The sequence below is a fragment of the Molothrus aeneus genome, chromosome 8 (genome assembly GCF_037042795.1).
Source record: "Molothrus aeneus isolate 106 chromosome 8, BPBGC_Maene_1.0, whole genome shotgun sequence".
Taxonomy (NCBI): Eukaryota; Metazoa; Chordata; class Aves; order Passeriformes; family Icteridae; genus Molothrus; species Molothrus aeneus.
Genome location: NC_089653.1, coordinates 30,634,588 through 30,661,007, shown reverse-complemented (window position 1 = coordinate 30,661,007; position 26,420 = coordinate 30,634,588). Strand labels below are relative to the sequence as shown.

Here is a 26,420-nt window from a genome sequence, read left to right as displayed (position 1 = left end):
CCCCTGCTCCTTTCCCATGTGCTTCTCCACGTGCTTGCCCTCTCCCAGCTGTGGCTCCCGGGCCCTGCTGCTGCCAGGGTGTTACACCCTGCTCTTCTGATGCTTGCACGGAATTTCCACTGGTGTCCCAAATGTTGTGCCTGTCTCACACATCTGCCTGGAAACACCACGTGCAGCTGCTGAGCAGTTCCCTCAGCAGAACAGCAAACTTTCATATTTTTTTAATCCACCCCAAAAGCCAAGAAGTCTTTACCAGCTAACACAGCCTTTGGCCCCGGTGCTGAAGGCAGAGGTCCAGAGGGTGCAGGCCAAATCCCTTCAGCTGGAAGGTATTGTGCTGTTGTTTATTTTGGAAGCACAGATGCAATTGATTCTTGTGTTCAGTCTTCTGGTGTCACCAGTTCCCAGGAATGAGATCTTGGCCTTGTGCATATAAGTGGAAAATATCCATAATTTTCAGTGAGATGGGGACCACATCCAAGTTCCCTCTGTGAACGGAGCTTCTTAGCAATGTGTTACTGTGCGTTCAGGATGGGATTTGGCTGAGGTGGAAATAAAACAACTGTTGACTTGTCTGCTAGCAGTGGTTTCTGTGATTTTTTTTGTGTATTGGTGATATTTCCATTGGGATTTAAGCGCTCCCATTGCCTCCCACTACTGTTTTGCTGAGGTAATTGTCTGTTTGATGGCTCGCAGCTTTGTCAGAATTGCACAAACTTCTCACATGCTGGATTTTTGAACAAGTATATTGGTAAAAACATTATTTCTGAAAGTGAAAGTATGTTTGTTAATATTGTAATTGCGCTTTTCTGTTCAGAAATAATTGTCCTTTGAAGTGTTGGACAAGCAAAGGAGTCACTCCAACACAAAAAGCTTGGTGTGTCTGTTCTGGCAAGACAGGACACAATTTCATCAAGGTGCCCATCTTGGGGAAGTGTTTTTGCTTCTTGCACCTGCTCCAAGGTGGCTAAAGCAAGGACAGGAGGGTGGCTGGTGGCTAAAGCCGGGCGAGGACAGGGACGCTGCTGTCCCGTGTCCCCAAGCACGATGACAGGAGCAGTTCTGGTCGAGGAGCAGGAGCCTGGCGCCGGGCACAGTTAGAGGCGGGATGGATGAGCAGGGTGCGGGCGCACGGCGATAACATCGGCGCTGTGGGAGCGGGGGCGGCGTGGCTCGGGCAGGGCAGGGGGAGGCTGAGGAGGGGGCGAATCCCCGGCGCTGCCACGTTGCACGGGAGGTCCCCGGGCTCCGCGGGCTCGGCGGGGCCGGGCAGGTGCGGGGCTGGCGCCGCTCCCCGGGCGGGGCGGGGCGGCCCGGGGCGGGGCAGCGCGGCCGCCCTCGGGCTCGGCAGCGGGGCCGAGCGGCGCCCGGGATGTTCAACCGGGCCGTGAGCCGGCTCAGCAGGAAGCGGCCGCCCTCAGGTAACGGGGACGGGGCAGCGACCCCCGGGCGAGCCCGCGGCCGCTCCCGCCGGGGCAGCGCCGGGCCGGGCTGCGCTGCGCTCCGGGCCGGGTGAAGCGCGGGGCTCACGGCGGTCCCAGGGCCCCGCCGGAGCTCGGGGCCGCGGCCGGGGCTGCTCGGCGGCCGCTCTGCCCTCAGCGAGGCCGCGGGGCCGCGGGGGATGCGCGGCCGGGGCGCTTCCCGCGGAGCAGCGCGGAAGGGGAACTGGGCTCGGCCGGGCTTGTGCCGCCGCAGCCGAGCCTCAGTCGGAACTGCCGCTCTTACCGGGGCCGAGGCTACAGCCCGGGACATCAGAGCGTGCTTGTTCCAACTCCAAATTGACTTTGAGGAGTTTGCCTGTGAGGGTTCAAGCTGGAATGGGGATTTCCAGGCAGTAATAATGTAGAACAGCGCGGATCCCTCTGTAGACAGGCGCTGTGACGCGGTTGGGTGTTTTGTATCCCCGATGCTCCGAGTCTGTCGATTCCGAGGGGTGATGTCTGACATCTGTCACTGATGGGACACTTGGGGCAACAGTTGCAATTTCCAAATCCTAGAAAATAACGCTGTGTTTTATGGTGTGCAGGAAGAAGTTGCAATCTTTCTAAGAAAAGCCAAATGAGATCTTTGTCTAGAGTTGTTTGGGTTTTCTGGGTTTTTTTGGGTCGGGTTTTTTTTTTTGAGGGGGGGGGGAGGTGGGGAGGGGGTATTTTAAAGGCTGTATGTCTGGTGAACACTTCCAGAGATGCTACAAAAGAGGAACGTCCCTTTAGTTTCCTTCCTTATAGTTAAAAGTGGAATCCAGTAGCCATCTGTTGCTAGAGACAGTCAAAAGAGGATGTTGAAGCTCGTGCTCTGAACACCCCACGCGTGAGAGGACAGCTCTGCTGTAGCAAAAAGGTCTAAAATTCAGCTGCTGCTAGGAAAAAACTGTTGTGCGAGGATTCATCCGCTGATGCTTGGATACATGGAAAGTAAGGGAATTTTCCCTTTTCAGCTGCTTGCTAATGAAGTTTCCCACTGCTTCATACCTTGGATTTATTAATTCCAGACTGGTGATTGTTGCTGGGTAGGCATTCTGGTGACTGTAGGACAAGACAAGGTATTCAGGGTGCTTTTAAAGTAATAATAAAGGCTCATGGCTTGCAGATTTATGATGCAGGTGGATGAGGGGAGGACTGGTCAGAAGTTCTTCAAAAAGAGATGGAAGCAGCTTTTCCTGTTGTACATCCATGCTTAAATGTGGAGTGAGGAATGTGCTGCTTGCATGGTGCTTTTGTCATTGTGAGTGTTTGTGTGGCTGCTGTTTGTTAGGGGGCGTGCAGAAGGGGTGTGTGGGCAGGAGATGGGCAGAACAGGCGGCTGGGAAGGGATGTGATCAGCAGGACTCTGTGGAGGGTGTGTGGGTCTGTGCTGCTCGATATGGGGCCACAAAGGCCGCGGTATCAACAGCTGGAGAGTGGCAGCAGCCTGGGAAAGGGCTGCAGTGGGCAGTGCTTTGGGAGGCAGGGTGATCAGCGTGGCTAACTCAATTAGCCGTGTCTGAATCGCTCCGTTTGATGGGTTCCCGCAGGTCTTTGCTCTTCGTGCTTGTCAGAAACAAGGGCCAGGACTGTGAGTTCTGACCTGCAAAGTTGTATGTATTGTGTTGATACCTCCTGGATTTTAGTCCAAGTTCCTGTTTGGAGGATGCAAATATTTGGCATTTTTTGATAGCACTCTTCAGCTGATAATTATGGCATTCTTAGCGCTGCACTTACCGTTGTGCCGCACACAAAGAACCTTTATCTGCAGCCCGCTGCTGCAGTGCCATTGTGTGATGGGAAGGCAGCTTCTGCGAGCTTTCCCTCTAAAATAATGCTCCAGATAATGCAACTGCCTGAGCATGGAGTGCTCTGAAGAGTGGTGCTGTTAAAAGAAGCACTCAATCATTTGCTGCGTTGGTAGGAGCATCTGGCTGCTCCCCGCACGCCGTGCGAGCCGTGGTGGCTCTGAAGCACATTTCCAACTCAGTGGAAAGTTTGCTTCAGCAGAAACTCTTACAACTGTGTGTGTGCCTCTCTGCTGTGCGTGCCTTGCCGCCTTTCTCTGCCTCTTGCTTCCTAACCCATGCAAAAGGCAGCAGGCTCTGCTCTGAAATTTAATTAGCGTGTGATAATGTAATAAATGAACTGTAATGTAAGAAATGTAGTTGGTTTATTTATCATCTGATGCGTATTCTGTGTGTTGCTTTGACAGAAATATTGGTGGGAGAACTGCCATTTTGTAGTGCCCTTTGTGATGCACAAAATTATCTCTCAGTTTTTAGTAACAGCAAATGTCTGCCTTCCTCATTTAAATGATCATACAAATGTATGTACATTTGGGTTCTTGTTATTCAATGGGATCAAACTTGCTGTTTCCAAGGCTATATTACTGAACTTTGTCAGCAGATGATTTTAACAGGAGAAAGTTGTCTTTTTATAAATATCAGAGATAAATAGGTGTCAGAAGGATCATTCATGTAACTACACTGCTGTATTTCCTCCTCAAATGAATTTTTTCAGACTCATTAATTTGCACTTCAGTGAAAGTATCATTTTTAAGGTAATTTACTAATAGAGATAGATTTGGGGATCAGCTTCTGGGGTCATTTTTGGGGAAAACCTCTTTCCTGTCTTTAAAAAAAATCTGAAAATCGCATATTAAATCTGCTGCATGAAACCAGCATGTGGAGTGGGAAGTTATGATCCTGACTGAAGGGATGTCAGGTCACTTTTGTATTAGAATAAATGCTGGTGATGGCATATTTAATGGGATATAATAAAAATACCCAGAAGCTTTAATAGCCTCATAAAATTTCAGGGTGTTTCCTACTGTCATGTGCAGCCTATTTATGTTTGTGTTGAAGGGGAATGTTGATGTTTTGTGGCGGCTGCAGAGGAACGCTGGACATGGGGATTAATGGGGCTCAGCCTGGTGACCCCAGCTTGGGTGAGCAGTGCTGGGAGCTGTGGGCTGGGCTGAGCTGGGATTGCACCTCTGGTGGCACCCAGAGCTTCCCAGCACCTGAGACACCCCTCAGCCTCTGCTCTGGGGACATCAATGAGGCCAGAGATAAATGGAATAAATGAGCCAAGGGGTAAATGGAAGGGTTGCAATGGACAGACAACCCTTGTCTCTGTACCATGGTATTCTTTGGGTTCTGGGGAGCTGGTTAAGTGAGGAAATAAACTGGGTGACAGTGTTCTGTACAGGGCTCAGCAGAATGGACACCAGGACAATCATGTAGGTTCTCCCTTCGGAACCAAATTCTGGTTTTGAAGTTAAGGCTATAGGAGGAGAATACAGGGAAAAAGGGAGTAGAGGGAGTAGGGTTTGGAGGCTGACAAGGAGGAGAGAACATGAATGGAGGGGTAGGGTTGGGCTGTGCTGGGTGGGAAGTGAGAGGAAAGTGGGGAAAATGATGATCAGGGAGGCTAGAGAATGGCCAGCAGTAAAATGGGAGATCAGTCAAAGCTGCAGAAGAAAAGCAGATTGAGTTATCCTCAGTTTCTGGAAGGACTTATTCTGGCCTTTGCCCACCAGAATTTTTTTTTAGGTTTTCAACAGCCTGGGTCTGCATTGGCTCATTGAAACACCTGCTTTTCTAAGTAATCATTAGTGTCCACTTCAGATTTGGCTGGAAAAGAAACACTGGAAATCAAATGTTGCCCCTTTCTGTTGTGTGGTTTAGCTCAGAGGGGGAATGGCCTGGCTCTGCAGCCACCAGCAGCTGCACACCCAGGGCTGCCATCCCTCTCCCAGGTGAGCGTGAACACAACAGCACATCCCAGCTCCTCACAGGGCTTTGTGCTCTGCTGCAACACACTCGGCCATTCCCACTCAAATCTCACAGATTTTACTGAGATTACATGCCCAAATACTTTGAGTCAGGTTTCTAAAACAAATTTTTCAAGTGCTAATCAAGAACCACATCCTTTTGCACGAAGGGGGGCAAACTGAGGCGGTGTTAGCTCGCTGTGCTCCTGTCACATGGGGAGGCTGCAGCTGTGGTTTGGAGACAATCCTTAGGCTCTGGCTCCTGATCTGTAAGATAGCAGAGTTTTTAAAACAAAATCCCCTCCCTATCAAGGCAGAAGAAATGTTCATTCATTTAGAGCAGTTGGTGAAACAAGCAGACTCCACAGGTCCCTACCAAGCAAAGCTCAGGAGCTTCTGCTGTCATGCCAATATTCTGTAGGGCTTTAACCTCGGTTTTATTTCCAATCACCAGCTGGAAAGGGCATCTGCTAGTGTGTATTTAAATACAAAAAGATATATTTGTGTCTTTCTGCATAGAGAGTTTTTTGAGATACTTAGTGAGGATTAGTTTCATGGTGAAAGAAGTGTTTTTAAAAGCAGAGCTTAAGCAGATCCAGATCCAGATTTCCAGTAAGTTGGAAAGGTAGGGAGAAATGAAGGGGTTATAAATAGAAGCTCTACTGGTTGCAGTAAGAGTTTTGTGCATCTCTCCAGTGCACAGTGACCTGAAGTGCAGCTCTTATCCTTCTGACTTCCCTCCTGTGTTCCCAGGGCATTTTGTGTGTGAGAGGAGAGGAGGCTGAGCACTTTATGCCTGTGTTAGAGTTTTTCAGATGAGCAATAGCATTCCTGGAGTTTTTCCAAATAATGGGTTTTCTGAAGGGTTTTTTGCCATCACCAGCCTCGAATAAAATGCACTCGTTCCTGGGATAGAGAAAATAGGAATTTTATTCCATACTTCTTGTCTGTGAGAAGGCTGGCAGGCAGATCAGGTATGGGAACAGTCCAGTACACCTTATAAAAGGAGAATTGCAGGGCTTGGAAACAGTAAAATCACCCTCTTGCCCAAAACCAGGCTGACTCAGCTGGAGTGATGCTCTTCTGCTGGGTGTCTTTCCTCCCATTGGGCTGGATTAATATCTTGGACCGGTTCTCCTGCTAAGCAAACCATTATTTTTCTTTGCTTTTACCGAGCATCCAACTCCCAGTGATGATTCTCTTATTAAAAATAAATTTCACATGTGTGACTGGCCAGAAGTTCCTCTAGAGAAGCCAACATTGTTGACAATGCCAGAGCAAAATATGGACATTGGTGTGGTCATTGTGCTCCCCAGGCAGGAGGTGCCTGGGCCCCTCTAAAGCAGTGACAGTGCCTCCTTGCATGCTCATGAATTATGTGGCTGTAAGGAATCTTTGCCTCCTTACTAGAATTCAAGTGTCTGCATGTGTGTGTGTGTGTTCATTTTCAGTTTTATGTGTTTTTTTAAATGTGTTTCCTTTAAAGAGAGCAGCTGAAATCAGGAGTGCAGGGGGAAATGGGGGAGACATCTACGTGGTTGATACTTGCCTTTTTCTAAAGAAGATGCTGTTTTGTCCATTTTATTTTTTTTCCAGAGATAAATGATGGTGAGGGCCACCCAAGCAGCAGCCACCAAGCCTTGAAAGGAACCTCGAAATGGGCCACGTCACTGGAGAACCTCCTCGAGGACCCGGAGGGAGTCAAACGCTTTAGGGTCGATATATTAAATATGGATAAAGCAAAATTCAGGGTTTAAAGCAGAATGAGCCTCAGCATGAAGGGGGCAGCTGTGCCAGCACTGTGAGCAGAGGCACACATCCCTCTAGAGCTGGAGCTGTGCCACTGGCAGAGCTTCTGAGGTGCCTCCTTTTGCCCCCTGCCACTGCAGCCTGGGCTCAAAAGGCACCGGCAACGCTTTTGGCTGCACCTTCCTAATGGGATCTGTCCTCTCTTGCAAGGATTAGCAAGTTGGATAAACTGCAGTCCCTGGGCCACTGATCCCTCCTGCCAGGCATTATTCGTCACTGAGATCCTGGGCTCTCACTTCTCACCCGTTGTCCTTAAGCCATGGGTTCCCAGGAGCAATCTGATGACTCTGTGGCTCTTGCTCTGTGTTTAGCAGCTCCACTGAAAATATTCCCTTTCAGTTTACTACAAAGTGTGGGCTGGTGCAGCTCAAAATGGCTTGAAGTTTAATTAGGTGAGGGTGGTGAGTTGGTGTTTCAAGGCCTTCTTGCCATGTTAGATGTAAGAATAGGAACTGCCTACTTCAAAGTGCTTTTGCCATACTGTACTGATAAAATGCACTGGGATAAAATGGTTTCCTGCCAGACTGGTTTGAAAAAGTGAGGTAAACAAGAATAACAAAATCCCGATTTTAAATTCTTAAAAAAAAAAGTAATCTTGGTGCTGTTTAATTCCGGGTATTACTTAATCTCTATTTTCTAACACTTGAAAGAGAAAACTGATGATCTCAGAGCTATAAAAGTTTCAGTCATTATATTTCATAAATAAATTTAATGTACATTTTCTCCCCTCCCTCACTTTTGGAGGAATGTGCTGTGTTTAAACAGCACAGTGAGCACAGCTACATCCTCTGCTTCAGTTTGTTTAAGTGAATTTATTGCTACTGATGATCCCCTTTAGAAATACTGTTATTTGTAGAGATTTTACTCATTACAGAAGTCAGAAATGTGCTGCATGAGAATCCCAAGTGATTTGTGACTCTCATTAAAATGGTTCATTTTACTCACCTGGGAATGAATTAATCTCTTTTTGGATTTCCCTTTGAGCAGTGGCTGTAAAAGTGCTCGAGTTATTTAAGGGAGGCTGAAGAAGCTGTTCCTGTTAGTTACTGATATGGTCTGAGATTAGATGGAGCCCATCCTCCTCCTGGAATGTGCTTTCAAAGAGCAGAATATCACAGTGTTCCATAGCAGCCCTGCAGATGCACAAATGCTTCTGTCACACTGGGCTGGGCAACCCCGTGGTAAAGTTAATTGTAGGCAGCTTCTGGTGCTAACAGGGAAAAACAGCTGAGAAATTGCATCCTAACCTTTGTGGCTTTGTTTTTTCTCTTTCCTAGGAATTTTTAAAGAAAGAATTTAGTGAAGAAAACGTTTTGTTCTGGTTAGCGTGTGAAGAATTTAAGAAAACACAGGGAAAAAAGCAGGTATGTTTCCTAAATAAATTCTGCTTGTCAACAAAGTTTACTTAGCAGAGCTGGAGCTAAAACAAGTCTGTTGCATAATGTGCTTTGCATGAATGCAAATAAATATATTTGAAGAAATTGCATAAAATCATCCTGGTGGAATTTTTTGGAAACAAAGCCATTTCTATTTCAAATCAAAACAAATTGCTGAAATTGTCAAGTTTCCCATGTTTTGAAAACTGAACTTTTTGTAGTTTCTAGGGAGTAGCAAAAGTTCTATTAATTCAGTAATGTTGCATCATCTTGTTTGCAAATATAAAGATATTTCATTGAGAACTTTTTTCGAGCACAGCAGCTATTAGCTGGAAATTTACACCAGTGTGCTATCTTAGTGCAACATAAAAATAACAAATGGCCCTAACAAAAATATTTTACAGCACCAAACTGAAACATTTTGCCTTATCAAATTGCAAGTTACAAAACATAAGGGGTCTGTTTAAACTTTTTTACTTAAATATTTATCCAAATTGGTGTATATCTGCAGAGTCTTTTCATTTTGATGACAGCTCTACCTTTCTAGTAGGAATTATTCTATTGGAAAATTTTTCAACCAGGCACCTTCAGTAAGTTTTTTTCCCACTGCCTGGATCCTGGCTTACATTTAGATCCACCAGGAGCACAGGATCCACTTTCACATTTAGACTTTGAAGCCCATAGAGTCAGGTCTAGAATATGTACCGTGTTTTGTTTACTTGTTTCTCAAAATGTTTTTCGTGCCTGTTTTTTTGTTTGTTTTGTTGTTTTCTTGAGAAATTTCAAATTTTTCTGCTCTTTAAGAGCTCATTCTGTGAATATGAAATTAAGGAGTATCAAAACTCTGAGTATCTTTGTCCTTGAGAGTCAGACTCCTAAAGCTCTTTTTTTTTGAAATCCCACTTTTATGCTTTTTTACCTGAGTGTAGCTCTTGTTGCCAAAGGGCACATTTGGCACCATGAAGAGGTGAGAGTGGGAAAATGCCCTTAGACCTCTTCCAAGTGAATCACAGAATGACTGGATTGGAAAGGCCTTCAAGATCATGGAGTCCAGCCCAGCCCCAACAGCTCAACTCAACCCTGGCACCCAGTGCCACATCCAGGCTTTGTTAAACACACCCAGGGATGGGGACTCCAGCACCTCCCTGGGCAGCCATTCCAGAGCTTTATCACCCTTTCTGTGAAAAACTTTTTCCTGCTATCCAACCTGTATTTCCCTTGAGGCTGTGTGCCCTGGTTGTGTCAGTGCTGCTGGAGAAAGAGCCCAGCCCAAGCTGAGCACAGGCACCTTTCAGGAGCTGTGAGAGCGATGAGGGCAGCCCTGAGTCTCCTTTCCTCCAGGCTGAGCACCCCCAGCTCCCTCAGGGCTTCCTCACAGGGTTTGTGTTCCCAGCCCCTCTGGATGTGCTCAGTGTCCCAAGGCCCTTCCCAAGCTGAGGGGCCAGAGCTGGGCACAGCACTCCAGGTGTGACCCCAGCAGTGCCCAGGGCAGGGCAGAGTGACCTCCCTGCTCCTCTGGCCACACCATTCCTGACCCAGGCCAGGAGCCTTTGGCCTCCTTGGCCCCCAGGGCACTGCTGGCTCCTGTCCAGCTGTCTGTCCACCAGAGCCCCCAGGTCCCTTTGTGCCTGGGCACTGTCCAGCCACACCATCCCAGCCCAGAGCACTGCAGGGGCTATTGTGGCCAAAATGCAGGACTGGGCACTTGGATTTATTAAACTTCATCCTGTTAGACTCTGCCCATCCATCCAACCCTTCCAGGGCTCCCTGCAGCGCCCTCCTGCCTTCTGACAGATGGACACAGCTCCCAGCTCAGTGTCATCTGCAAAGTTACTAATGAAATTCATTAATTTTATTTATTTTATTCATGAAATTTACTGATGAGAGACTCAATCCCCCCATCCATGTCACCAATAAAGATATTGAACAGAGCTGGCCCCAGCACAGGGCCCTGAGGGACACCCCTGGTGCCTGGCCCCAGCTGGATGCAGCACCATCCCCACCCCTCTCTGTCCCATCCAGGCAGTTCTGAACCCAGCACAGAGTGCTCCTGTCCCAGCCCTGGGCTGCAGCTTTCCCAGGAGTGTGCTGGGGGATTGTATGTGCTTGGAGGAACATCAGGAATGCCCAGGAACAGGAATCAGATAGGAGAGATGGGCTAGGAGAGGTGCTAAGTGCAGTAAGAGGGCTGTGTCCAGACTGCAGGTTCCTCTCTTAAGGTCAGTCAAATATTGTCAGCTTAAACAGTTTCCCAGCAGATTTTCAACAACAAAAAATTTCCCTGTCTTTTCAAACAATGTATTTTGGCTAGGGGAGTCTACTTTCTGTAAATATCCTGTGTTTTGCACTGAAAGAAAATTCCCCTCAAAACAATTTTGCTGGGTTTAGCTGTGAGTATTTTTTGGGTGTTGATAAATCCATAAAAATACAACAAAACTAGTTTTTTTTGCAAGAAGAGGAAAATGTTTAATTTGTCTGTGAACTTTGTGACATTTAGTAATTCCAATTTTGTGTATTCAGCTGCTTCCCTCTCTCATTAAGGTCCAGGAATACAGAAAGTCTTGAGGAAAGAACAACCAGTCAGTCAACTTTTCTGTAAGGTCCCACGCTTTCAGTGGGATAATAATCATATTTTCCCTTGCTAAATAATTTCCATATTTCTAGCTGATTTAGGATTGCTAATTTAGGATGCCAGTAGAGAAAATGTTAAAGTGAGATGTACAGGGATAGGAACTTGGTGAATCCTTCAATGAATTGCCAAATGCATGGACAGAGATTTAACTAGGTTCTATTTAGGTTAATTATCCAGTACCAGTCATTCCATAGTGTGGTCAGCCTGGAGTCTGGGGTTGCCCAAATTATTATAACTAAAGCCTGAATAAATGTGCTTTAGAATGACACAGACTTACAGTAAATTTTTGTAGCTACTGCTTATGGTTGGCTTTGTTTAGATAATTTACAAAGCTAGGAAAAGCACTAAAAATAGAAATCTTTCCAGTGTTTATGGTAGCATGAAGCGTGGATTTTTCTTCTGGAAGTGACTCTTGCAGAAGTCCCTTTTCATCTCTCCATTGTGCACACAGCATTCTAAAAACAGTCTTTGAGTTGTTTTGTAGCTCACTTCTCCTTAAAACTGGTTTCCCAGAGAGATGAGCTCACAGGCACTGAGGCTCTTGGTCAGATGAAGCTGATATCAATTGAACCCAGATTGGAGGCAGTCCAGGGGAGGCCACGGAGATGCTCCAAGGGCTGAAGCAGCTCTGCTCCTCTGCTCTGGAGCCAGGCTGGGACAGCTGGGGGTGGGCAAGAGGAGGCTCCAGGGAGACTTTCCAGGGCCTAAAGGGGCTTGAGGAGAGCTGGAGAGGGACTTTGGACACAGGAATGGAGTGACAGGACAGGGGAATGGCTTCAAACTGACATAGGGCAAGTTTAGATGAGGTACAAGGAGGAAATTCTTTAATGTGAGGATGGTGACACACAGGAACTGGTTTCCCAGAGGGGTGATCAGTGCCCCATCCTTGGAAATGTTCAGTGCTAGGCTGGATGGGGCTCTGAGCAATCTGATCTAGTTGGGGATGTCCCCTGTCCCTGCAGGAGGCTGGAAGTAACTGAGTAATTTCAAAAAGTAATTTCAAACTTACTTTATTTCAAAATTACTTTAAAGTTATTTCAAACCCAAACCATTCCATGATTCTGTGAATGGGATTTCCCCCCCCCCTATTTTTAAAGGATGAGATGAACTTTTCATCACTGGAGGTGAGAGCTCTGGCCTGGAGTTCTACTTGGTCAGTCTAAGCTTTTCCAAAGGTCAGCACATGAGCAGTGGGTTAAGCATCCCTTGTGCCAGGGATATTTCTTGTTATCCTTTCTGTGCCAGCCTGGGCAGTGTTTGGGTTTGTACAGGCTGCTGCTCCATCAGAGTGGATTAGTCAGGGAGCAGGGGAGATCTTTGGCAGCAGGCAGAGTCCATTGCTGCTCTAGGCAGGTTTAAGGTGGGTTCAGCTCCCCTTTTTCTAACAGGAAGGTACAAAGTTCCCCCTCAGCTCAGGACACATCTCTGTAACTCAAAAAAAAAAAAAAAAAAAGGGATATTCCTTTAAAATTGTAGTTAAAATACAGATTTAATGTTTGGTGAAGCTTGAGAAAGCAAAAGTCCACTCATAGCAGTGAGTTCTGCTGCCACCCTTGTGTTAGGGCATGAATTTAATTACTGAAATGGGAGTGGTGAGGATAAGGGAATAAAATTTAACTTTAAATATTTTGTTTGAGTTAGTCATATGTTGTTGCATTTGTGACTGTTAATGAAATAAACAACATGTCAGTCGTGCTGCTTCCCAGGGTTTAAATGTTTCTCCTCTTGCAGCCCAGCTTCAAAAATAAATTACAGATTGTAATAAATAAAAATAAATTACAGATTGTAATAAATGCTTCCAACAACAGGGAATATTTTCAGCTATTGCTAAAACCCACCAAAATGTCCTTGTTGAAGTTCTGTGTAGTGAATGATTCCAGAACAAAGTCCTGTACATTCAGGGGTTTCTCCTGTTGCTTCCCATGTGGAATGCAGCAAGGGTTTAGCAGGGCTGGGTGATGCTGCACAGCTGCAGAGTGCTGGAGCCTGGTCTGGTGAGCATCTGGGGCTCCCTTCACCTCGTTTGGGAGCCACACATGCTTGGGAGCTGAGCTTGACCTTAGGAAAGGAAGTGGGGAGGAATATCAGATGCACTGGAAATAGCGAGGGGGGTGCTCTAGGCAGAGCTTCATAGTCCAAATGGGAATCTGGCAGGGACACTGGGGAGAGCACACAGATGGAACTGGGGACTGCCAGCAATCCTTTAATAGCCACCTGTGAACAAGAGCCCAGTTTGAGAGTTGCTCCATTTCCAGAGTCCCCTGAGCTGAGGCTTCAGTCTCAGGCTGCTGCAGAGCAGAGAATGTCACCGAGTGAACAGGGACAATCTCTGCCTCCTCCACCTGAACCTGGCTCTGCCTGAGTGACATTTGGGGGGTGTATGAGCACACTGCCAGCTTTAACTGTTCTTTCTTTTTAAAGCAAATTATAAGCTGTAGTTAATCAGCTGCTGTGCTGCTGAAGCACAGAGCAGTTCTATTTGCAGCAGAACCTGTAACCTTCAGCTGAGCATTTCCAAATTTCCCCACTGCTGTAAAGCCAGGTCCTCTGTGTCTCTGCAATGGCCTCCTCTCCCTGCCACAGCTCTTTCACTTCCTTTCTTTGTTATTCTTCCTCACAAAATCCAAAGAGCCTCCCTGTTTGAGCAGCCTCCCACACAGTCCTGTTGTTCCTCTCCATGCTCTTTAAACTTCCTCACAGTTACTTCTAGTTTTGTGTTCCCTCTCAAGCCTCCCTCTGCTCTTTCTCTGTAGTGCCCAGCTTGCCCCTGTGGCCTTGGGCAAGGAGCTACATCTGCCTTGATTAGCCAGCAGCAAAGAACATCCTGGCAGTTCAAGCAGAGCAGAGAACTTCTGACTGCAGCTTTTCCCTTGGTGCTTGTGCTGCTTTCCCTCTCCTTTTCTTTTCTCCTGCTGATTTTCCATTGACTCATCAGGAGGGTAATTTTTTTCTCAGTCCTTTGCCCCTCTCTCAATATGGTTGAGCTTGGACAGCAGGTTCAGAAGTCATTTGTGTGGGACTGGCAATACAATTGCTCATGCAATAATAGCTGGAGGCCCCTTTGCTGTGCCCTCATTAGGACATTAACTTTGCCACTTGTAGCAGCCACACCTTTGATCCCTTGTATTAACTGGTCGTTTAGAACAGAAGTGGCTGACCCAGTCCTCCCTGAGCTGTGAAACAAGTTGGAAATTGTTAAAAACAGTTTATTGTGACCTAATACACTTGACACGTAATGTTCTACCCACCAGATGAATAAAGAGTTTTAAAAAGGAATTCTAGAGCATGGGTGTCCCCTTCAGCAGTGAGAGAGCCCCAACTCTTTAGGCCTCCTGAATGCTCAGGCACATGCAGCTTTTCTTCTAATTACCCCTGAGTGTAAATGTGCCTCAGCTGTAAAACATGGAAGTAATTCTGAGACTCCTTCATGGGCAGGATTTAAATGCTTCCTTCTTCAAGCCCCATCCCCATCAAAGGCACATCCCTTTGGCTGCTGTGGAGCTGTGGTTGCTCATTAGGGGCACCCTGGGGACCCTGGTGAGTGCCCAGGGCTCAGATGGCCCAGAGCAGCTGCTGCTGCTGGCTCTCAGCATGCAGAATTCACATTGCAGCAGGGGCTGGGCTCTTGCCTGGCTTGGTTCTCTTCTCCCTCTCTGGCTTCCTCTCATCCAACCATCTGTTAAGGGGCCTTTCCTTGAACTTCAGGGGATTGTGGCCACTCACTGCTTTGAAGATGCTGGTGGGGTCAAGATGTTGTTGCTGTTACTGGTTAGACAAGGGAAGAGCTCTGAAATAGGGTAAATGCCAACAAACAGCTTTAGGCAGGTCAGGCCCTTATTTATCAACTCAGAGGCTATTGAGAGTCTTATCTTTGCCAATTAGCCAAGCTGTTGGTGTTTTCTTAATTTGTTTTCCTCACTCTATTTTCCCTTGTAGCAAGTTTTTCTGCCTCTGGGTTTCTTGCCCATGCTGATGACCTGTTAGGAAAACCGTTTTTCTCAAAAGCAAAGACAAGGTGTAGCTGATGATGCTGAGCAGTTTTACAGTGGCTGCTGAGATTCAAGCATCCCAAGCTGCTGAATTCTGGCAGCTTTCACTGATCCCAGTGTAGCTTTTGGTCTGCAGGGGTGTTCCTCTTCCAGTACAAGTGAACATAACACAAGTGAGATAAACCTGATGCAGAGAACATTCCCACAGCAAATAACTCTTTAAATAAATGTCCTTTTGCAGATGCAGGAAAAAGCTAAAGAGATTTACATGACTTTCCTGTCCAGCAAAGCTTCCTCCCAGGTCAATGTTGAAGGGCAGTCCCGTCTGAGTGAGACCATCCTGGAGACGCCTCACCCTCTCATGTTCCAGAAGCTCCAGGACCAGGTACAGTTATTTATTTCAGTAACACAGTTTTATTCTGGTATTTTTGTCTGGTTTTAGTGAGCTCTGCTTTCTAGCCATGATTGAACAGGTAAGCACAGAGCTGGGTTGTCAGGTTGGGGATATTAATGCAGCTGCTCTGAGATATTCCAGGTTCTTGGCCCCATCTCACTACAACCAGTTAATTAAGAGATTCAATAAAATCACTCTAATTCCAGCTCAGGACTTTCCTGGAAAACTGGCTGGAGTTTTCTCCAGGGTTCCTGCGTGGGTAGCTTGAGAATCACCCTGACTAGCTCAGTGCCTTTGTTTTCCTGTGTATTCACTTGCTCTGAGTCATTGCTGATGTTTGTTTCTGTAGTTGCCCCTGGTTTCCTTGAGAGCTCAAATTTCTTCATTTTACTTTGCTTTGGTATTTATCTTGATATGAATGTAGCACAGTTTTCTAAAAACCCTCCTCTTGTGCAACATGCAAGACTTAGAGGAATTGGTTTCTGCTTTGCCTTTCTCTAAAGAACCTGGGAGGTCTGGTACAAATTAGAAATTTTGCAGGCATGTCTTTAGGTGGTAAATTTTCTTGATATTCAGCTGATTTCAAAGCATAAGTTATGAAGTGAGTCATTCTTATCTGCAGCTTTCCAGCACTTGCAGTACTATTTTTAATTCCTGTACCATCCTCAGGACTACCTGTATTTTCCATTTGGCTCTTTCCTTTTGTGGAGAAACAGCTCAGTGATTTAAACAGTGTTTTCAGCCCATTTTGAATCAGGTGTTGAATACACTGGCTGGGGCACTTGGAGGGGGTCTGAGGAGCAAAGGTTCTGCTGTTTTTCAGGCAGATTCCAAGACATTAGCAGTGGAAATACCTGAAATCCTATTTCAATGTGAAGAAAAAGAGTTTTTAATGGAAAAAGTTCTGACCTGGGTAAAGGGAAGGACATATTCTGGTAGATCTAAGCACTACAGTTCAGGGTGAGTGGAGTTGGAGAGAGTGCTGGAGTTAAAATATTTGCTATTTTATAAATGACATGCACATGGAGAGCCAAGGATCAGTAATACCTGAACTGGAAACATACTGGGCTAGTGATAGAGGAATCCCTGCAGTGTGGGAAGAAAATCTGTGAGCTTTTCAAAACACATGCAGAGCATTTATGGGTCATTGCAAGTTTCCAGTGCTTGAAGCTACTGTTTATTGCTGTTAGATAATGGCTCAGAAGAGTTATGGTCTTCTCCAGTTTTCAATCCTTATAAAGTTATGGGAGTGGTGTAATTTGCTCTCTGAAGAGCAGAGTTGAGCACTGCTGGCACTGTGGGTCTGGAGGAGAAAAAGGCAGAGCTGGAAGGCCACAGCCTGCTGTACAGCAGTGCTGGTAACAGGAGCTTCATTCTGCAGAGAGCTCCTGGTTTAACTGGGGACACTGCCGGGGTTGGCTGCTGCCCATGGGGTGCCCCCAGGCCATTTGTTTGTGCTGGATGGAGTGGGGTGAGAGTGGTTCACAGAAACCCACGTGCTCCAGAATGCCTGTGGGGTAAATGTTCCTGCTCCACAAAGGCAGGGAGGGGGAAAGGAGGGTTCTGCTTTGGCACATGATTGTGAACTCTGCTCTGTGTATTTGGCTGGCCAGACTGCAGAAGATCTTCATCTTCAATGCTCTTTCTCTCTGGGAGATGCTTTAAGTGATACCAGGAACAAGAGGGGTCTAAGTTCCTATTTTTTTTTTCCCTTGAGCTGGTTGGATAAATTTAATTATATTGTAGTTAGCCAGTGCCAGGAGGGATAATTTGGCTTTGCTTAACTCAGGAAGAGTTCAGACCCTGAAGATCAGGCTCTACACAGAGTGGGTGTTTTGGGATTTTTTTCACATTCCAATATGTATCTTAAAGAATAATATTTCCACAGTTTTAGACAATAGCTTAAATATTTAAATATGTAAACAAACACTGGTTAGTAAAATCCAGTAAATTACTGGTTAGTAATTTACTTGTAAGGGAGCTATTTCAGCAAATGCACAGACAAGAACAGTCAGATTTTAGGTGTTTGCCTGCATCTGTCCAGGTTCCTCGAGGATGTGAAATGAAAAAGCAGTTTGAGATTGTTTTTTTTTTACTCCTAGCAAAGAGTTGTGTTAGCTGATTGTACTATCAGTTAGAAATGAGGCCTGTAAAGGCAAAGCTGAGTTATCTACACATGGAGCAGCCACATCTGCAGGTGAAAACCCAGGAATTTGTCTTGGAAATTCAGTTATTCTGAGTATCAAATAAATCTGTCCTGAACCATGACTCAGAGAGGCTCCACCAGTGAAATAATAGACTGAGGGTGAGGCTGGCTTTGGTTTTGCCTCAATTACAGTTTTGAAGTTTACTTTTTTCCATTCCCCTCTGTTTCAACACCAAGCAAAATATAGTCCTGACCTTGACACCTGAACAGATTCCAGGCTCCTCTCCCATCCCTTTTGTTTTCAGAAAACTCCAAAAGAGTTGTAGGTTTGGTTTTTTTGTCTGCAGGATATTGGGTATAAATAGAAGAGCAGAAGTGATGCTGAGGGATGAGCCTGAACTCAAGCCCTGGGAGAGAAAAGCTGTACTTGAGGCTGACTTTGTGTTTCCATGCTGGCTGTGAGAAGCTCTTGGCCTGGTGAAAAGTGTATTTACACAAATTTAATCCACCAGCAATTTAAACCCACATTTTAACTGGCAAAGCACATCTGTACCAGGTCAGCTCTTTGTGGCAGGTTCCTGCAACATTTCTCATCTGGCCTGAGACCACTCTTGGCATTTTGTCTAACAAGGGTGGGAAGATTGGTGAAGGTTTAAGGAATATTGGCTAAACCAGTTGTTTCAGTGTTTGTGTAAATTACTCAGAGGCTTTCCTTAGTTATCCAGTGCTCTGCATGAGTTACTCTGCAGCACTCAGGAGTCACTGCAGCAGAAAGGTGCACAGAAGGCACCTCTCTCTCCTTCTTCAGAGCTCTGCTTTGTCCCTCTGAGTGCCTTCCAGACACCTGCAGGGGGATCTGAGCATCTCCTCCCTGACCCAGGCATGGCACCTCTCACCTTCAGTATCAGGTGTGCAAAGCTGGCTATTGTGAAAAGTGTACTTTGATTTTTAAACTAATGTGGATGTTACAGCCAGGCAGTGACCATGGAACCAACATTGTTTGCTACAGGCTGCCCCTTGGAGAGCTGCAAGTGTATTTTTTTAAAATGCAATGCTCTAGTACAGACAGAACATTGTACAGACAGTACATTGGAATTAAAGCATCCTTCTCATTGAAAATCTCATTTTACTGAGCTCATTTGCTTTGTATTCTTTCCCCTCTCTTCCCAGATATTCAACCTCATGAAGTATGACAGCTACAGCCGCTTCCTCAAGTCAGACATCTTCCTAAACCAGAAGAAGAGTGAGGAGCAAGAGGAGAACTCCCCAGAGGCTCAGACTGCAGCTAAAAGAGCATCCAGAATTTACAACACATGAGACACAATGGATCTCCTCAGGAGAGGCCATACCATAAGGAAATTACACTCAGGAACAGTCTAGGTTCATAGCAGTTGCATTTAGGGCTTGGAAAGCTCAGAACCTTTTTAGGAGATACTTACCTTCTTAATTGCTTGAATGACTAATTGTTTTTGCATGATAGCTATTAACCAGGCACCCATGGAAGGACTGTTCCCCAGCTAAAAGGCTGAGGTATTCCTCCCTAGCATGAATTGCCTTTCATACTTCACAAGTTAAAATGCTTTCAATTCTTTTATTTTCCTTTGTGAGGCATCTTGGTGATGAGAAATGGGAGATAGCGTGGTTGGGTTTTTATTTTTTGCCTTGTAATTTTTATTTGGGACTAGCTTTTACATCCTGAACTGCTGGGAGAAGCAGCTGAGGAGAACATTTCACATTAGTTTGTGGGTGAGTCATTCACAGCAAATTTAATCATAAAGGGACAGCATCTTTCAGGGTTAAGCTCAGTAGAATCCAATCCCTTCCTGTGTGACTTTGTTCTTTCAGGGTGATGTCTGTTTTGCTTTGCCTTTATTGCTGAATCAAAACACTTCCCTAGTCATGATTTTCATTTTTATATCTCCTAAATTTCCCCTTTTTTTTTGCAGTAGACAATCACCTTCTTCAGAGGATGGGATAACCTCTACTCCCTTGGGCACAAAGGCTCTAAAAGAGGCAGAATCTCTGAAGAACTCCTAACTGCCATTAGGAAGTGTGACAGCAAATGAGTAAATCTCCCTCTCAGGGCACACTGGTCTCAGCAAAGCTTGGCTTTGTCCCTCACACCAGTGTGACATCAGGTGCTGCTATCAGGAAGCATCTGGTCTCTCCCAGGTCTCCTGACCAGTCCTGCTCTGGGCACCAACAGTGCTTTGGCCAAGGACCAACACACCAAATCTGCTTTTGTTTTACTCTTTTTTTTTTTCCCGCTAAAATCACCAGAATGCAGAATTTTTTTTGCCCCACTCAAATATTTCAGGGTTTCCTAATTGTGATTTTGGAGAGCTGCAGTGGAACAGGGAGTTGGGTTTGGGGTTCACCCACTCAGATCAAGCTCAAGAGCAAGGGGAGTTTATTTCTGCCCTGTGCAATCAAAGGTTGGTGGAAAAAGACCAATTCCCATTCCCAATGAACATTCCATGCTGTCCTGGGAATGTGTCAGCACTGCAAAGCACATTTTGGCATAGAGTTTTTCATGTGTTCATGTATTTTTTGATTAATTCACTGCAGTTGTTACTAAATTGCAGTTTAAGCTGGGAAAGTGTATTAGCTACTTGCTCTATTTACAAGCTTCACAGCTGTAGTCTGGCTGTTTCCCACTCTCTCATTATTTACTCTTCCATTTTTTGCACTGCTTGTCTTGAACTTTTGTTTATGTGCTGGCTAACCTAAATGCACAGTTGGCTTTTGAACATTTTGTACTTATTTTTTTTTTTGTCAGAAAGGCCAGATATGTTTCATACATTGCTGTCACAATCAATGTTTAAAAATCTAAGTCTAGTTTGTAATTTTTGAGAATGCAGACTCACTTGGTAGACTTGAGTATTTCTTTTAACTCTGAGCCACTCTTGCAGGTATTGTGTAAGGAAAATTGTTTCCATGGGCTTTTCCCTAGTTAAAAGTGGGGATGGAAGTTCTGATTCTTCCCCTAGAGCTCCATGCCCTGTTCATTTTTAGGAAATCAAAAGAAGAGGTCAGTGCCTCCATAATATGCATGTTGTAAGGTGTAATTCTTATGCACTGAGTTAATGTTCTTTTTATGCTCTTGAAAGATTTAATGGTGAAGTCTCATTACTTCAGGCACTTTCAGTGGTATTTGACCTCATGCTTAAGCTGTATTTCAATGTTTTACTGAATAAGAATGAACTAAACATGTGCATGATTTTTTTTTTTCCCTCTGCTGGGGCCTTGGAAATGGGACCATCCAGTTCTGGACTTGCCAACTATTTGTAATCTCAGGATTGCCTCTTTTGAAAATCCACTGTAAAAACAAAACTCCTAATGCCTGCCACAGCAGAGGACAGAACTTCTGATAGCATTGAAGCCCTTGGGAGTGGGCAGCTCAACCAGTTTAGGACTAGGGATTTGTATTCTCCCAGTGTTTGCTGCATTAATCTTAGTGATACTGAAAAATTCAGCATGGGGACATTCATGGGAAAGATGCAGAACGAGCTCTTACCACATTCATCACATGGATGCACAGTAGATTCATTTTTAATCATATTGATTTTAAAAATGCATGAGCAAGGCAGGAGAGTCTTTGTCATGTTTTAAAAGGGTAATAATAGAAAACAAAACCAGGAGCCTTATGAACAAAGGTGGGGTGTTAAAGAGAGACAATAAGTTTGTAGCTGCTTATGAACAATATTTCCTTGGCAATATGTTCCCTTTCAGGTACTGTCTTTGCTTGCTCAGAGCAAATGCCCCACATGAGTAGACACAAAGGTGCTTTACACTACCCCAGGATGAAAGTTACTGAAATGGAAATGGATCTTTTAGCAGCATCTCTAAATCCTATCATGTTTATTTCAATACCTATTATGTTTCTAACCTAAGGTACCTTAACCCACAAAATTCTTAACCTTTGAGTTGCTCTTTTACCTCAGAGGTAAAAAGTTGATTGCACCATTCTTGTTGTGGTGCCTGGGTTTGTTTGATTTCTCTACAACACCCACAAGTAGACTTGCAATGTGCAGAAAGCAAAGATGTTTTTCCTATTCATTAGATTATCTGTATTTTTCACTAAAAGGGCAATCAAATTAAACCCATGCAAGCAGATGTCTGTAATTGCAATTTGTGTATATGTGGGGAAAATTGGTATTACTACAACCTTGCTCCACGTGGCACAGAACAAATCCCACAGACAGAAAAAGAACTGTTTCCCTGGGAGTAAATCCTTATTCCAGGAACTGTAAATATTGCATCCAACCTCAGGCTGTAAGTGGGTGCTCAGAGTTGCTTCATGTAGAGATTAAAGATAGGATCTACTCCCTCTCATAGAACTTACACTGAAGGTATGAGCGCACAAAACAAGCAAGAGAAGTTTCATGCCTGATTGCATGCCTTAAACTCTACCCTATTTTGTGTTTCTCAGCTAAAAAAATAAAAAATATTCTACAAATACACCAAATCTATGGGCTGACAGGTGTTTTATGTTCTGAGCAGAGTTTGGGTTGAGATGGCTTCATGTCCCATGATGTTCCCATGTTCAGCTCTCACAGTTTACACTCTGCCCTCGTGTGTGGGTTTTTTTTTCTTGGAAGAAGGAATGGCACAGTGGGGCTCACTTCTGCCTGGGCTCTGAACAAATTGCAGTGAGTCAGGGGAAGGTGGACAAGGGAAGATGCTTCTTGTGCCTGCTCCATCTCCATTTCTTTTGTTCCTGCTGCGTTTCTTTCATTGCCCTGGTGTGGAGAAAGAGAGTTTGAAAAATCATAGTGGGGGGGAGACAAAAAGATTTTAATGTTCCTGTCTGGATAGCGGTTTGGAACGTGCTTGGTTTTTTACTGACAATTCAGACATTTTAAGTGGGCTAAAAACTATTTATGTCGGTGATGCAGAGAGGTCCTGTATAATTGTGTGACTGATCCAAAGATGAAAAGTGGTATAAACTCCCTTTTATAAATTGTTTATGACTCTTTCCATCCTAAAGCAGGGCAGCAAGTCCTACAAAGGGGGGGGATGCATTTTTTGGCCCAATGTCCCCCCTGACAAACCAGAAGCCCTGTTTACATGACAGCGATGATTTCCCCGTGCCAGAGGCAGTTCCTCTTGTTTGCATCCAGCACAGCTCATGTCCCAGGGCTCTTGGCAAAGCCACGGTGCAAAGTGAGCTGTGGGGCATCCTTTATCCCATCCTTTATCCCGAGGATTTCTGGGACTTTGCTGTGCTGCCGCGCAGCTGCAGCCGCGGTTCCGATGGCTCCCGTCTGGCTGTAATTAAGGGAAAGATGCTTCTCATCAGGGCTCTTCTGTCCTCACCGATCCTGCGCAAATCCACGGCAGCCAGGAGTTCAAAAGTGCCCCATTCCCATTCCGAGGGGCTTGGGAAGAAGCCGGGAAAGCGGCTCCTGGCAGGAGGAACGGGAGCATTGCCAACATTAGCAGCACCCTCTCCTGGCTCTCGGCTGAATAACTGGCAGGGATTCGGGGCTTGGAAAGAGACTCCCAGCAGGGGAAGGTCTCAAGCTGCTTGTTCCTCAAATGCAGCGCACTTGGTGACCTTTCTGTCAGCAGGAAATGTAGCTCAGAGACAGCAAAACTCTGCTGAAGTGGCTCTGCCTGTCAGCTGATGCTGCTCTGATCAAAACTTGGGGGATCCCCATGCACTAAGATTAAAATTGCTCTGAAAGTTGGCATTGTAGAGCAGATAACACTCTGATAACGTGCTTTGTGACACAAACCTTCACCCCTGCTGTGTGCTGTGCCCAGCTGAGCCCCCAAAGTCAGGACATTTCCTGCAGGAAGCAGTGACCAGGATGCTGACAGCTCTTACCCCTGTTCCTGCCACACTCTGATGCCTTGAGAAGGCTGCCCTAGAACAGAGACTGAACTGAGCTAAAGAATAAAGTAGGGATTTGTTAAAAGGTCTCCCTGGATCCGCCTTGGACAGCACAAGAGCCCAGACAAGATGAACCAAAATGGTCCCAAAATGCACAACTGGTCACAGGGTCTCTCACTTTTATCAGTTCTGCTCCATTTGCATCTTGGATTTAATTGTCCAATTCCAGCTTTAGGCCATGCAGTCCCACCCTGCTTGTTTTTCTCTCTCCAGCCCACGGGGTTTGTGCTCTTGGGCTGAGATTTGGATCATTTGTCCTTGGTGCCCAGCTGGAGCAGGAATTGTTTTGTCTCCCTGCTCTGTGCACAGAGCTCAGCATTCCCTGATGTGAGCCCAGACCCACACACTAAAGCAGCACAGAATGGGAAAAATAGAAAAGCCAAACCTGAGGCATCACTGCAACCTTTCCAGAGGTCATGTGCCCAAAATTGAACCCTGCACCTGCCTGAGCCCTGTGTGCTCTCAGGCTCTTGTTTCACCTGGCACAGAACTCTGCAAACCAGCAGGAAAGGCTGGCTGGGAAGAGCAGAGCTGTGGGCTCAGGGCTGGGGATGGGGATTTTGCACTGCTCTGTGCCTCAGGCAGGCACCACCACTGCTGTCAGGGGGATGATGCCAGACAGGAGGCTCCTGTTTTCTTTGCCATACAAATTTCAAGCAGAAACTGCCAGTTTGTCCCCTTGCTGGAGCATGGCAGCCCCTCAGGGCACATTTTCCCCAAGGCATCCATGGGGGATTGTGGTGGTCAGTGTGCCCTCGACAGGGTGACACATCCAAGGGTGACACGTCCAAGGGTGACATGTCCAAGGGTGACACATCCAAGGGTGACTTGTCCAAGGGTGACATGTCCAAGGGTGACATGTCCAAGTGCCAGGCTGCACTTCAGCTGGCAGGAGCTGAGCTCAAGCTCTATCAGCATTAGCAAATGTGGTTCTCATCAGGCCTATCTCAGCTGGTGAACCATTTGATTAGATAGATTTCGAGTGTTTTTCCATGCCATGACTAAGATGAGATAGGAACTTGAAATGTTTGACCAACTTAGGTTAACAATTGCAGCACTCAGGCTCTCCCAGAGTTACCAAAAACCCCACTGACTTGGCAACAAATTGAAACCTTTCAGGTCCTTTCTCAAGCTGCAGTCCAGAGGAACATCTGAACATAAATTTTTCTTACTTCCTGTTCTGTATTTACAGATTTCATCATTTTTCCAAGGTTTGAATATTAGGTTTAGACATTTTTTACACCCCTGCACTACACTCAACCTAAACATATCCTTTAGGCATACCTGAGGTGCCACAGAGCTGGATCTGACAGCCAAGAGCAGAGAGAAGCTCATGCCCCTCTTAGTCTGTAAAGAGACACCAAACAACATGAAACCCCAAAACAAGAAGGACAAAAGGCAACACTGCTACAGATATCACTGAGACTAAGAACCTGTCAGGGGCAGAGTTTTGGTGCAAGTCATTCCCTGGATGGGTGGGAAACCCATCTCTGTTGCTTTTCTTGCAGTGTTCAGCCAGCCACTGCTAAAAGCTGTTCTCAACATCCTGACCAGGCTGCTGGGAAAATCCCCAGACCTGTGGGATTAAAATGACAATCTAACCTCATAATGAAGATAATTGGGCTCACAGAACCCTGCCTCTGACTGCTGCTCACTCCACATCTTGGACACCATTTCTCCTTAAGGGAGTATGAAATTACCAGGGTTTTCTTTAAAGCAAATCTTTTATCCTGGAGCCAGGAGGGTACGAGCTGCGTGTTTCATTCTTTCATTCCTTTCCCCCGCCCACTTCCTTTCCTACTGTAGAGCAATAAGCGAACTCTTTGTGATCTCTGCTTTCAGGAGGTTCCATTGCCCAGGCTGCTCCCTGGATTATCAGAGACTTCCCAGCTAACAGATGGCTGGAAGTGACAGCAGCGCTGCAAGGAATTAAGGAAATTATTTCCATCTCGGGACTGGTCTCATTCCCTGCCTTCTGCAGCTTTCAAACATTTTCCATCCGCTCAGATGAAAATTTGTGTATCATTTACGGAACACGAACAAAATCCCTCTGAAGCAGAATTTCCAGCCTCGGGGCGAGTTGTTGTTTTTGGAGTCATCACTGAGCAAAGGCTTGAGGGAAATCCTATCCTCTGTAGCTGGGCCAACAACACTGCAAACTTAAAGATGATCTGTCTTTTTCTGAGCTCAAGATTAGGCAAGGGACCAGCCTCTCACTGAGCCAGTAGCAGCAGTCACAAAAACTACTGAGTGTGGCAATTTTTTTGGGTAATTGTTTGCGTTTTTTATTTTGATTCTTTCTTCTGGTTGACTAAAAATTCCCTTTCGTGTGCAGGCGTGGAATATTCTTCTGTGAGAGGAGAGCTGCCAAAACCTGAATCAGTCTTTTTTTTTTCTTCTTCTTTCATTTTTGAAAAAGAGAGGCTACAAGTTAGGGAAACAGAACTGGGAAGTGCTGAGCCTTTTTCAGGGCTCAGCATTTTCAAAGAGGGATGCCCAAGGATGCAGCTGACCCCCAGAGGGGTGGGAGTGAGAGGGAAAGGGAAAGCTGCAGGGCTGGGAACTGCCAAAGGTAGATTCTGTTCAAGGTTTCAGTGCTAAGGGTCAGCTGTCCTTGTGTATGTAACTGATGTCCCAACAGGGCTCTCAAACTGCACAGAAAAATAAGGGGGAAAATCAGTTTATATTTTTATATTTATCAGTTTTAAAAAGCATTCATGGTGTGCTAAATAAAATTGAGAAAGGCATAGTAGTAACTAAAGTGACACAGACAAAGTAAAAGTCTGCATTCAGCCAAGTTCCAGTTTTGGTCCCAGGGGAGCTGTAGCTATAACCTGAAAACCATTATTTACCTCACTGTTGATTCCTAATTTGCCTCTGGGTGGGTGCAGCTGGGAACTAAGATCTCCAGAATCATGATATGGGGATGTCCTG

At 45.7% G+C, this 26,420-nt stretch overlaps 1 protein-coding gene across 2 annotated transcripts; it reads left to right on the top strand.

The window, feature by feature from the left end:
• The first annotated feature begins 1,326 nt into the window (after window positions 1–1,326).
• On the top strand, window positions 1,327–22,055 carry RGS10 (regulator of G protein signaling 10). Of its 2 annotated transcripts, XM_066554930.1 has the most exons (6): window positions 1,327–1,421; window positions 2,214–2,414; window positions 6,838–6,956; window positions 8,328–8,414; window positions 15,289–15,432; window positions 18,758–22,055. In XM_066554930.1, exons 2-6 carry the CDS (start codon window positions 2,396–2,398, stop codon window positions 18,902–18,904), a joined length of 516 nt encoding a protein of 171 aa, XP_066411027.1. In that variant the 5' UTR covers window positions 1,327–1,421; window positions 2,214–2,395; the 3' UTR covers window positions 18,905–22,055. The 2 variants fall into 2 exon arrangements, with proteins under 2 accessions (XP_066411027.1, XP_066411026.1); XM_066554929.1 differs by lacking the exon at window positions 2,214–2,414 and having other exon boundaries at window positions 1,329–1,421.
• The last annotated feature ends 4,365 nt before the right edge of the window (window positions 22,056–26,420 follow it).

Excerpts from the sequence above, each read along its gene's own strand:
- RGS10 (XM_066554929.1), top strand. The coding sequence starts at position 1,373 with ATGTTCAACCGGGCCGTGAGCCGGCTCAGCAGGAAGCGGCCGCCCTCA. Across the intron at positions 6,957-8,327 it reads AGGGAGTCAAACGCTTTAGG|GAATTTTTAAAGAAAGAATT; the intron begins GTCGATATATTA and ends TCTCTTTCCTAG. Across the intron at positions 15,433-18,757 it reads TCCAGAAGCTCCAGGACCAG|ATATTCAACCTCATGAAGTA; the intron begins GTACAGTTATTT and ends CTCTCTTCCCAG.